The 13222-nt window shown below is 32.8% G+C and overlaps 2 protein-coding genes across 3 annotated transcripts in view; both read right to left on the bottom strand.

The window, feature by feature from the left end:
- Positions 1-284: 284 nt before the first annotated feature.
- Positions 285-13222, bottom strand: part of LOC148950510 (UDP-glycosyltransferase UGT5-like) — a 72667-nt gene continuing 59729 nt past the window's right edge. For both annotated transcript variants that reach the window (XM_089092447.1, XM_089092448.1), the window contains exon 4: positions 285-681. In XM_089092447.1, coding sequence (XP_088948573.1) covers positions 387-681 — 295 coding nt within the window. In that variant the 3' untranslated portion in view covers positions 285-386. The remainder of the gene's footprint in view (positions 682-13222) is intronic.
- LOC148950512 (uncharacterized) lies at positions 9830-10921 on the bottom strand. The gene is made up of 2 exons (XM_089092449.1): positions 10907-10921; positions 9830-10241 (listed from the first exon to the last, which is right to left on the bottom strand). Exon 2 carries the CDS (start codon positions 10229-10231, stop codon positions 9857-9859), a length of 375 nt encoding a protein of 124 aa, XP_088948575.1. The 5' UTR covers positions 10232-10241; positions 10907-10921; the 3' UTR covers positions 9830-9856.

The raw sequence follows: 13222 nt of genomic DNA, 5'->3' as shown, positions 1-13222 counted from the left end.
GCACTAGCCACTCCAATTTCCAATCGAATGAGCTCTTTTCGAAGTTTCTACGACAACTCCTTCGATAAGAAGTGCCCGGGTATGGAGAACCAAAAAGAAACACATTGTGCCCACATCGTTCTTTACTTAGGCAGCGCTAGCGCGCTGTCTATGATAAGGGAATTTTTCTCAGGCTCGTAGCTTTTGATAAGTAAGACTAAATTTAATGAATATTATATATTTGGAATCAGGATAAAAAGTCAATTCTTTTGATGCGTCTATTGATGTTAAAATTCTATTTTTAGAGTTTTCGTTACTATTGAGCTGAATCGCTCCTTACAGTATAATTAAAAAAAATGTCTACAAAACAAAGATATAGTAGCCTACTTAGCTTCGCATTATAGTGTTCATTGTTTCTTCTTATTTTTTGTCACAGGGGTTTTAGTATCACGCGTAATTTTCCTGAGAATCCATCTTGCAATAACAAAATTAAAGTAAATTATGATAAGTACAATAGCTCCGAGAAAAAGTAGAACGTCGACTAACGATGTCTGGTACCACGGGAGATGTAATCCAGGGTGTTTGAGATGATGAGCTCCTTTATGCCGAATGATGTACTCTATCCAGTACACAGCTCGTTGAAGGGGAGTTTCTGGCTGATCCCGGAAAATATTACTCAGTCGTTCCGCATTAATTTTGTACCTATAATAGTTAAATAGATTAGAAGGTATGTGAATAATTCAAGATTGCAAAGTTATCTTTGCGAGTAGGAAACTATCCAAGAAATATTTTTATGGACGAGAGTTAGTTTGTCAGCTAAATTTTTAAAGATGAACTTCAGGAGGAGGTCAAAATATCAGCATAAGTCTATATTTCGAATTTCTCCAGAAGGCAGATCCCTGGCTCCCATAATCTACTTCTATGAATAATAGATTTTTGAGAACTTACCAAAACCATCTTAAACTACATTTCTTAGAGACCAGTATTTCTTAGAGATTTAAAAGTTACAAAATTTATTGGCCCTTTTTCACTCAACAAAAAATATAAACTGTTGTTTTTAGTTACATCATAAGTTAGAAATGATGTCAATATTTAATTACTGCGGTGCTGGGGTTTTCTTGGTGCTTTGCATATTTTACTATTGATCTAGATTGTCGTGGGTGTAAAGGTGCAGAAGTTGTTCCAAACAAAACTATTCCCTATGAAATTATTCATTTTATCTGAGTCTGTGAATACTTCAAGGGACTCATATAATCTTTGGTGAGATTCTTTTGGTCGTAAATAAACTAAAATGTGGCTAATTATAAAATACATTATAATTATAATTATTATTATAATTATAATTATATTAAATTTTTTTATATTTATATTATATTTATATAATTATATTTATATTTATATTATTATAATTATAATTATAAAATAAATTATGAAATACTAACAATTGTCATAAAAAAAAAAAATGTTGCAGATGACGGTTGTTTGTGCCATCTATAAGCCAAATCGGACAACTTAACTCTTTAATTTTGAAAATGTATTAGCCTGAATGCACCATATGAACAGTAACTGCCGGGAGCAGGTGGAAAACCTTCTGTGCCACAGGCATAGTTTGATAATATCCAATTTAAACTACTTTCTTATGAACCTATCAAACGCCATGGGGATGCCCACCATGTCTTCCAAAGCCTACGCATCTGCTGAGGGAAAAAACGTCAGTAAAATTCTATCTAGGTTTCAACTTTCTAGTTTTCCGAAATTCTAGCCATTTCTACAAAAACCTAGATCCATTACTTGACCCGACCAATTCTTCAATTTTTAGGTTTTTTAAGTTTCATAATGATAGAAATTTATATCCCACAATGACAAAGACAAAATGTGGTAATGAAGTACAAAAAAGCAGAAGCCATTTTCACAAATTCCACGCTTATGTCTGCTATGGACCTATTACCAATGTTTAAAAAAAAAATACTAATATAATTCTTTTTTACCACCATGTGGAATTTGTAATATAATAAAAACCATTGATTTACAATCTTCTTCCATTTTGTGTGTTCTAAGCGAGCAGCTCGTTTGTAATTTGTAGCTATCCCTTATTTTTATTTTTTGAGTTTTCTATTCTTGTATTTTTTTTTTCAATTTATTCAAGATAATTAAATAAAACACACTTTCACATATTAATCTTCCAAAATTATGTTTTAAAGCTTAGAATAAACTTTGCACGGATATTTCACTTTCTTCAATTTTACCTGTTTCAGCTTAAAATGAAACAAAAATGTAAAAATGGGTAAAATTTTAAACTAAGACAGTCAACTCTGAAAAATAAAATCTTTGTACAAATACTTCTACATGCCTGAATATATCGGTTTGAAATCAGGAAGCCCGTATCAACGAGGAAGAAGGCAAAAAAAACTAACAAATAAAATGCATTGAACAAATTAGCACACACTACAAGTTTCACAACAAAAATATGAAAAACACAAAAACATTAAATAAAGAACAAAAAGTGAAATTAACTTACATACGATAAACTAAAGTTTTTTTTACAAATCCAAATATGGTAATCAAACAGTTCGTGGTAACGAACTGTAAGCAAGGAGCGACGAGGCTCAATAGTAATAAAAACTATAAAACGAATTTTAATAGCAATAGGCACATCAAAAGAACTGGCTCATTATGATGATCTCATTCCAAATATTTAAGATTCATAAAGTTTAGTGATACCTATCAAAAGCTGCAAGCCTGATAAATTTGCCCGATTTTTATAAAAGGAAAATTTAACTAATTTGAACAATAATTCTTGAAAGCATTATACGATACATAACATAACACAGCTGATCCTCTGCCTTGTGTTTGTGTTTCACTAAATATAAAAATAATAATTTTTTTCAACTGAAAGTAAGGAGCAACACTAAAGCTCAAAACAAACAAAAATTATTTCGTATATGAAGGGGTTATCACCCTTTTCAATACCTTTCTCATTACGCTAAAGTTTGGCTGTTTGTTCTAATTAATAAAAAAAACTGTTTGAACAAAATAACTTTTTCAGAAAAAGTGAAGAACTCCATTAAACCAAAAAGGAAAAAAAGTAGAATAAAATAATCTACCAAGCATATTACTACCACAAATCAGTATCAATAAATAAATGAAACCCAAAACAAACGGAAATTAAAATGAGTTAAACTCAAAAGAGCAGAAATTAATCTGAGTAGGATTCTAAACCCTATGCTTTTTAAAAGCCAGAATATAATTTGTAGTTTACTGAAAAAAGTTCAAATCAATTTACTGAACAAAATATGCATTGTCAGTTTAATATACATATGCTGATATTTGTTCCTTAAAATCTTAATTAACTTTTTATTTCTTATAGTTATAAAAGTGAAAACATTTGAAATATTTTTTTTCAGTAAAGTACAAATTATATTCTGGCTTTTAGAAAGCATAGGGTTTAGAATCCTACTCAGATTAATTTCTGATCGTTTTGAGTTTCACTTCTTTCTGTTTGTTCGGGTTTCATTTATTTATTGATACTGATTTGTGGTAGTTGTATGCTTGGTAGATTATTTGATTCTTTTTTTTTTTTTTTTTTGGTCTTTTTCAGGGAGAAAGACTGAGCCTCTTCTCAAGTTAAACACCATTCCTTCCATAAAAACCTTAAGTACCCCCTGGGCATAACTTACAACCGTTGCCCCTAATCTCTGAGGTTTGTTTCAACCCCAAAAGCTTTGTTATATGATATTTAGACTATTTTGAATAGAATGGAATATCTCAAAATTTCTATCATTTCAGGACAATGCGATGTGTGTGTAGGGGGGAGGGGTAGCTGCCCTCTGATCACTTTGACTCTTTAAAAGAGCACTAAATCGTCTGATTACCAATCCAACGAGCCCCCTCCTAGGTTTATATGACCACACTTCCTATAAAAACCCTATATGTCCCCAAGCATAACTTACAACCCTTACCCTTAGGGCTGGAGGGTTTTATTATCCTCAAATACATAATTTCCAGACCTTTCTGATTGGCTGAACAAAATGGCTATATTGAAATTTGCCTTCTGATCACTTTCAACTAATAAAAAAGGCATAAGCCTCTCAATTTCCAATCGAATGAGCCCTTTTTGAAGCAGCTACGACAAAACTTTCTATAGAAACCTTATTTGCCCCAAGGGCATAACTTACGACCCTTGTCCTGAGGGCCATGGGGGGACGTTTGTAATAATTAAAGACATAATTCCCAGACCTTTCAACTATGTTGAACAAAATGGCCATATTAAAATGTTGATCGGCAATGTTTGGGGAAATGATGGGATTGGGGGGGGATTCTTCCTCCAATTACTTTCGACTATCAAAAAGGGCAATAGGCCTCTCAATTTCCAAAAAAAATAGCCCTTCTTAAAGTTTTTACGACAACACTTTCTATAAAAAACATTATATGCCCCAAGGGCATAACTTACAACCGTAACCCTGAGGGTTGTAAGGGGGTTGTCATACTAAAAAACATAATTTCCGGGTCCTTCAACTACGTTCAATAAAATGGCTATATCAAAATGTTGATCGGAAGTGTTTGGGGAAAGGATGGGCGTGGGGGGGTATTCGCCCTCCGATCCCTTTTGACAATTAATAAGGACACTAGCCCTCTCAATTCACAATTGAATTAGTCCTTTTTGAAGTTTCTACGACAACGCTGGCAAATGTCTAATTTTCAGAACTTTCAACTACGTTGAACAAAATATCTATCTCACAATTTTGATTAGATGTGTTTGGGAAAATGGTGGGCGTGAGAGTGGCGTTAGTTGCCTTCAAATCACTTTCGACTATTACAAAGGTATGAACACTGGAATGTTTTATTTTAGTTATGCTGACCGTAACGTATTTTATTTTTAAATTATATTAAATAATTAGCATGACCAAAATAACCGTGAGAGGGGGGTTTGTTGCCCTCCAATCACATTTGACTATTAAAAAGGGCACTAGCCCTATGAATTTCCAATCAAATGAGCGATTTTTAAGGCTTCCACGACAAAGATTTCAATAAAAACCTTATATGCCCCCAATGCATAACCTACAACTTTAGGCCTGAGGGCTCTGGGGGGAGTGTCATCCTCAAAGACCTAATTTCCAGAATTTTTAACTACGTTGAACAAAATGGCTATCTCAAAATTTTGATTGGATGTGTTTTGGGAAATGGTGGGCGTGAGAGGGTTGTTACTTACCTTCCTATTACTTTCGACTATTAAAAAGAGTACCAGCCCTTTCGATTCCCAATCAAATGACCCCTTTTTGAAGTTTTTACGACAACCCTTTCTATAGAAACCTTATATGACCCCAAGGCGTAACCTAAAGCCTTAGCCCTAAGGGTTCTGGGGGGGGGGGGTGTCATCCTTAAAGACCTAATTTACAAAATTTTCAACTACATGAAACAAAATGGCTATCTAAAAATTTTTATTGGATGTGTTTGGGGAAAAGGTGGGCGTGAGAGGGGGTTTAGATGTCCTTCTATCACTTTAGACTATTAAAAACGGCAATAGCCCTTTAAATTATCAATCTAATGAGCCCTTTTTCAAATTTCAACGAAAAAAGTTTCAATAAAAACCTTATATGCCCCCAAGGCATAACTTTCAACTACGTTGAACAAAATGGCTATCTCAAAGTTCTGATTGGATGTGTTTGGATAAATGGTGGGCGTGAGAGGGGGGTTAGTTGCCCTCCAATCACTTTCGACTATTAAAAAGGCACTTGCCATTTCAATTTTTGATCTAATGAGCCCTTTTGGAAGTTTCTACGACAACGCTTTCTATGAAAACCTTATATGGCTCCAGGGCATAACTTACAACCCTTGCCCTGAGGGCTGTGGAGGGGGGAGGGTTGTCATCCTCAATGATTTAATTTCCATAACTTTAAACTACGTTGAACAAAATGGCTGTCTCAAAATTTTTATTGGATGTGTTTAGGGAAAAATTGGGTGTGAGAGGGGGTTAGTTGCCCTCTAATCACTACGTAAACTACGTTGAACAAAATGGCTATCTAAAAATTTTGATTGGATGTGTTTGGGGAAAAGGTGGGCGTGAGAGGGGGTTTAGTTGCCCTCCAATCACGTTCGACTAATAAAAAGGGCACTAGCCCTTTGAATTTCCAATCGAATGAGCCCTTTTTGAAGTTTCTACGACAAAATTTTCTATAAAACCTTATATGCACCCAGGGCATAACCTTGTCCTGATGGCTATGGGGGGAGTGTCCTCCTCAAAACTTTAATTCAATTTGAAAATCAACTACGTTGAACAAAATGGCTATCTCAAAATTTGCATTGGATGTGTTTGGGGAAATGGTGGGCGTGGAAGGGGTGTTAGTTGCCTTCCAATTACTTTAGATTATCGAACAGGGCACTAGCCATTCCAGTTTCCAATTCAATGAGCCCTTTTCGAAGTTTCTACGACAACTCCTTCGATACGAAATACCCTGGTCCAGAAAAAAATACATTGTGCCAACATCGTTCTTTACTTAAGCAGCGCTATTGCGCTGCCTATCAAACAGTTCGTCTTAACGAACTGTAAGTAAGGAGAGACCCGGCTCAATAGTAACCGGAACTCTAAATAACAGAATTTTGATACCAATAGATACATTAAAAGAATCGTATTTTTATGCTGATTTCAAATCTATAAATTTCATCAAATTTAGTCCTACACATCAAAAGATACGAGCCTGAGAATATTTGCCTTATTTTCAAAAAAAGGGGGAAATAACCCCTAAAAGTCACAGAACTTTAATGAAAATTACATCATCACATCCAGCGTATCAGTTAACCCTACTATAGAAGTTTCAAGCTCCTATACGCAAAAACGTGGAATTTTGTATTTTTTGCCAGAATAAAGATCATGGATGCGTGTTTATTTGTTTGTTTTTTTTTTTTTTTTTCAGAGGTGACCGTATCGATCCAGTAGTCCTGGAATATCGTGGGAGGGCTTATTTCGAATGGAAATTCAAAGTTCAATGAATCACAAAGGCCGGTTAATTAGAATGGCCGGCCTTTGTGATTCATTGGTTTGTGATTCGAAGAAAATTCGAAATTTAGTGTAAAGAGCGAGGTATTGACTAGGAGGTATTGACTAATTATTCATGGACGGTGAGCCAAAATCAAAGCTGGATTAATTAGAAAACGTTCACAATTTAAATAAAAAAACAAGTTTTTTTTTAACTGAAAGTAAGGAACGACATTAAAACTTAAAACGAACAGAAATTATTCCATATATGAAAGGGGCTGTTCCCTTCTCAACGCCTCTCTCTTTACGCTAATGTTTGGCTCTGTCTCACAACTTTATTTTTGAAAACAATAAAAAACTTTAGAGTAAAAAAGCGACGCGTTGAGGAGGGAGCAGCCCCTTTCATATACGTAATAATTTCTGTTCGTTTTAAGTTTTAATATCGCTCCTTACTTTCAGTTAAAAAACTTTTTTTTTAATGTAGATGATTTTTTAAGAACGACTCCTGAAGCACAAGGGCCATTTAATTAGAATAAGTAGTTTTTTTTAAGTACTAAAAACTTTACGGCCCTCCAAAGGTAAAAGCACGTATATACACAAAAAGTCACTTTCCGAGTTATATATGCCACTGGATTCAGCTCGACGAGCTGAATCGCAGGGTGTATGCAAGAATGCCCTAACGCGATCTCCTGGAAAGTTGTCCCTGCCAAAAATGCGCATCTGCAGCATTTTGTCCCGTCTGCCTAAGGTAAAAGTAGTAAGGCCATAGGCACTTGAAAGTATACATACATATCTATGCCTTAGGCGTAAGTTTGAATGTATACTTTCAATGCATTGTACGGTTACCAGGGTCATTTGCCTATTACAATGAACTCTACATGGGTTGATAGACATGTTTTCTATTATGACACCCATTTTTGGAGGACAGCCAGAGAGAGAGAGTGACGGTCACACTAACTACTTGATTAGTAGTTGGATTCGGATATAAGGAGTAATTTTCATTGTATTTCATATTAGTAAGAGACCATTTTAGCACCGAACTACGACTTTACCCCGAAGAGGACGAATTTGCAATCAATTTCAAATTCTGAGAAGCTAATTGAATTAAAATTATTAATAACTATATTTTAGGCTTCCCAATTGCAAAAGGAAGTAATGTCTCGTTTTGTTATCTTTAATTTTATATCAACGATCCGGGGGGGGCGGGGGGTTTCATTTATTTATCGATGCTGATTTGTGACACTTTCATGAGTGGTAGATTATGTGATGTTATTTTTTGCTAATTTGTAAGTAATAAATTATTTCTTGAAGTCACCTCTGGGTTACACAATACAGAAATTTTCATTAAAGAAATTATGAAAAAATTGTTCTGGTTCAAGAGGTTTATCCGATATTGGAATGCAGTTTTTAGAATGTGCCAATGAAGATGTATCGCTTGTGGAACTTATTTTTAGCCTCAGCTTCTTTACTGGGCTTCTGTCTTCTTCATTACTTCTATATTCGTCTATTTTTCTTCTGGCAAAAAATACAAAGTTGCAGATTTTATTCCTGTTCGTTTTAATGTCGCTCCATACTTTCAGTTTAAAAAACTTGTTTTTTTTTTTTTATTTAATTTATTATAGTTTTTTAGTTAATGAAGCGGGCGTATTTTTGACAGTTTCACGATTGGTATTTTATTTGATTTTATTTTTGATAATTTTTTGGTTCATTGATTTAATTAATTTTATTTTAAAAACTTATTTTGTGTAAAAAGTGTTTTTTTTTTGTTTTTTTCGTAATAATAACTAAAAAACGTTTTTTGGAATAAATTATTTTTTTTCAAGGAAGGTCATTTTTGTAATGATACCCAGTCATTTTTGTAATGAGACTCAGAAAGCGTTTTGATTTGTATTTTTTCAGTAAAGTGCAAATTTTTAAGTGACCATTAAGATTGGGCCATGGGGGGGAGTCTTGTTTTCTACCATTTTAGCACCGAACTACGACTTTACCCCGAAGAGGACGAATTTGCAATCAACTTCAAATTCTGAGAATCTAATTTAATTAAAATTATTTATAACTATATTTTAGGCTTCCAAATTTAAAAAATAAGTAATGTCTATTTTTTGTATATTTAATTTTAGATCATCGCGACGGGGGGGGCGGGGGGGTTCATTTATTTATCGATGCGGATTTGTGACACTGTCATGAGTGGTAGAGTATTTGATGTTATTTTTTGCTAAATTGTAAGTAATAAATTCTTTCTTGAAGTCACCTCTGGGATACACAATACAGAAATTTTCATTAAAGAAATTATGAAAAAATTGTTCTGGTTCAAGAGGTTTATCCGATATTGGAATGCAGTTTTTAGAATGTGCCAATGAAGATGTATCGCTTGTGGACCTTATTTTTAGCCTCAGCTTCTTTACTGGGCTTCTGTCTTATTCATTAATTCTATATTCTTATATTTTTATTCTGGCAAAAAATAAAAAGTTGCATATTTTATTCCTGTTCGTTTTAATTTCGCTCCATACTTTCAGTTTAAAAAAATTGTTTTTTTTTTTTTTTTTAATTTATTATTTTTTTTTATTTAATGCAGCTTTTATTTGCATAAAAATTTTACTTTTCTTTTGCTAAATGGATGTCTTTACAAATAAACTTACGTGACTAACTTCTATATTCATCTATTTTTCTTCTGGCAAAAAATACAAAGTTGTAGATTTTTGAAGATATGAGCTTTTTTTTTTCTTGCTCTTTTAACTGTTTACCAGCTCAATGCTGTCTAAACACTGCGGGAAACTTCCTAAGAAGAGTTTTTGATGCAAAACGTCACCTATGAAAAGATTCTTTTAAAAGAAACCCTTCAAATTGAAAAAAGAAACCATAAGCAAATAATCTTAAAAAAGTTTAATATCTTCCAATAGAAACTTACAAATCTACTTCACTTATACAAGTAGAATTATCTGGCAAGATTTCTGTTTCAAGAGGTTTATTCGATATTGGAATGCAGTTTTTAGAATGTGCCATTGAAGATGTATCGCTTGTGGAACTTATTTTTAGCCTCAGCTTCTTTACTGGGCTTCTGTCTTCTTCACTACCACCTGTATTTCCTTTTTCAACCGCCCACTTCGTTTCCATAGCCTCAGAGTTTCTAAGTTTTCTTTTCAGCTTTTGCCCTGATGCCAGCAAACCACAGGACCTTAACTCACTTTCTGTTAGTTTGTTTATCACTACTATAGGGGTCTTCAATTGTCTCCGAATTTCAGGTATTTCAGCGAGGCTAATGAAACATCTTTCTGACATTTTGTATTTCCTGAAATGCAAATTAAATTTAAGTTAATAAAGATTGTTAACTTTAATTATTTATTTTAGTAATTTAAAGCTTAGGATCAATTCCATTACCGCCGGAGTTTTTGAAGCACGATTCACGCTATTAAAGCTTAGTATTTCTGAGTCCAGTTGAAATGTGCATCATTTTAGAAAATTTTCTGTTTGGGGGAAGCTTTTGGTTCATTTAAGTGTACGTAAAGGACTGAAATAACATTAAAGGCGTTTTATTTTCTTAGATATATTTTCTTAATTTGTTATTAAAAGTAAGCAGCGAATTTATGGCAAATCCAGGGAAGATTTTTTTTTTTTGAAAAGCTTTATTGGTTTAATTACAAAATTTACGTTACAAGCAAAAAAAAAATTTTTTACCACAAAAGGATTTTAGTTCTTAATTAGAAAAAAACAAAACACTTTTTCCACAAAATAAGTTTTTCAAAGAAAAGTAAAGAACTCCATTAAACAAAAAATTAGCAAAAATAACATCAAATAATCTACCAATCGTGAAACAATCTGAAGGTCTGATTTACATTCAGATTTATTGACTTTTTGGGGGGTGTTTCCCCCTTTTTCGAAAATCAGGCTCCCTGTTTTCAAATTTCTTTTTCTTCTGTAGTAAAGTAATAATTTATTTTAGTAAAGTAATAATACCTTTTTGAACTTATATTGTTAGAATGGTTATTCAAAACTGTTTAAAAATCCATATTGACACTACATTATATACTAAAGAAACTGAATACATTAACATCTAAAACAAAGCATATGCAACCCAAATTTCTTCTTTAAAACGCTAAGATATCTATTATCAGATTCAAACGCTTAATACCCGCGAGCATATGCGAGTCAAATTTCATCTTAAAGTGCCAACGTATCTGATAGAATAATCTAAGTCTTATGATCAATTTCATAAAACCTACAATTTTCACCTTTTTCTCCATTAAGCATCAATTACTTCAAGAAATTAATACCATATTTTTGCAGATAGGAGCTTGAAACTTCCATAGACGAAAGATATTCTATTTTCAAATGTATTCCGTTAGTAATTTATTTTTAATATTCAAAAACAAAAAAATTTACGTCTCTTATAAAGTACGGGGGAGGGAGGGGGAAATTCTGTGTGCATAATAATTTTTTCTTCTGTAAAAAAGGGGGGGTTTCCAGGGGTGAGGTTTTCAGGGGAAATTTTACCAGTTTTTTTTCCGAAAACGTGAGTTAACTTTTAAATTAAATTTTAGGTCTTTTGTCTTAGGGATTTGCTCCTCAAATTTTTAAATTGAAAAATGAGTGTGCTGTTATAGTAGTAAAGAGAATCTTTCATGCTTTTATCATCAAAAATGTTGAATTTAGAAGTTTATAAATAGTAGAAGGATTTTTTACGGGAAATAATTTTGCATGAGGAGGGTTTCCAATTTTTTTTTTCGGACACTTGATATAACTTTTAAATTAAATTTTAGGTCTTTTGTCTTAGGGATTTGCTCCTCAAATTTTTAAATTGAAAAAATGAGTGTGCTGTTCTATTAGTAAAGAGAATCTTTCATGCTTTTATCATCAAAAATGTGGAATTTTGTAGTTTTGACAGAGTAGAAGGATTTTGTACGGGGATTAATTTTACATGGGGAGGTGGGTTTCCATATTTTTTTCCGGAAACGTGAGCTAACTTTTAAATTAAATTTTAGGTCTATTGTCTTAGGGATTTGCTCCTCAAATTTTTAAATTGAAAAATGAGTGTGCTGTTCTATTAGTAAAGAGAATCTTTCAAGCTTTTATCATCAAAAATGTGGAATTTTGCAGTTTTGACAGAGTAGAAGGATTTTGTACGGGGATTAATTTTACATGAGGAGGGGGTTTCCAGGGGTGAAATTTTCAGGGGGAAACTTTACAGATTTTTTTTTCCGGAAACGTGAGCTTTTTTTTCCGAAAACGTGAGTTAACTTTTAAATTAAATTTTAGGTCTTTTGTCTTAGGGATTTGCTCCTCAAATTTTTAAATTGAAAAATGAGTGTGCTGTTCTATTATTAAAGAGAATCTTTCATGCTTTTATCATCAAAAATATGGAATTTTGTAGTTTTGACAGAGTAGAAGGATTTTGTACGGGAATTAATTTTGCATGAGGAGGAGGGTTTCCAATTTTTTTTTTCCGGAAACGTGATCTAACTTTTAAATTAAATTTTAGGTCTTTTGTCTTAGGGATTTGCTCCTCAAATTTTTAAATTGAAAAATGAGTGTGCTGTTCTATTATTAAAGAGAATCTTTCAAGCTTTTATCATCAAAAATGTGGAATTTTGTAGTTTTGACAGAGTAGAAGGATTTTGTACGGGAATTAATTTTACATGAGGAGGAGGGTTTCCAATTTTTTTTTTCCGTAAAAGTGAGCTAACTTTAAAATAAAATTTTATTTCTTTGTTAATATTTATTTTCACATCAAATATTTAAATTGAAAAAAGAGTGTGCTGTTCTATTAGTAAAGAGAATCTTTCATGTTTTTATCATCAAAAATGTGGAATTTTGTAGTTTTGACAGAGTAGAAGGATTTTGTACGGGAATTAATTTTACATGGGGAGGAGGGTTTCCAAATTTTTTTTTCCGGAAACGTGAGCTAACTTTTAAATTAAATTTTAGGTCTTTCGTCTTAGGGGTTTGCTCATCAAATTTTTAAATTGAAAAATGAGTGTGCTGTTCTATTAGTAAAGAGAATCTTTCAAGCTTTTATCATCAAAAAATGGGAATTTTGCAGTTTTGACAGAATAGAAGGATTTTGTACGGGGATTAATTTTACATGAGGAGGGGGGTTTCCAGAGGTGAAATTTTCAGGGGGAACTTTACAGATTTTTTTTCCGGAAACGTGAGCTAACTTTTAAATTAAATTTTAGGTCTTTTGTCTTAGGGATTTGCTCCTCAAATTTTTAAATTGAAAAATGAGTGTGCTGTTCTATTAGTAAAGAGAATCTTTCAAGATATTAACATCAA

This window comes from Artemia sp. Qi Xiang Cuo, chromosome 7, assembly GCF_049724085.1.
Source record: "Artemia sp. Qi Xiang Cuo chromosome 7, ASM4972408v1, whole genome shotgun sequence".
Classification (NCBI taxonomy): domain Eukaryota; kingdom Metazoa; phylum Arthropoda; class Branchiopoda; order Anostraca; family Artemiidae; genus Artemia; species Artemia sp. Qi Xiang Cuo.
This window is presented reverse-complemented; position numbering and strand designations above follow the sequence as displayed.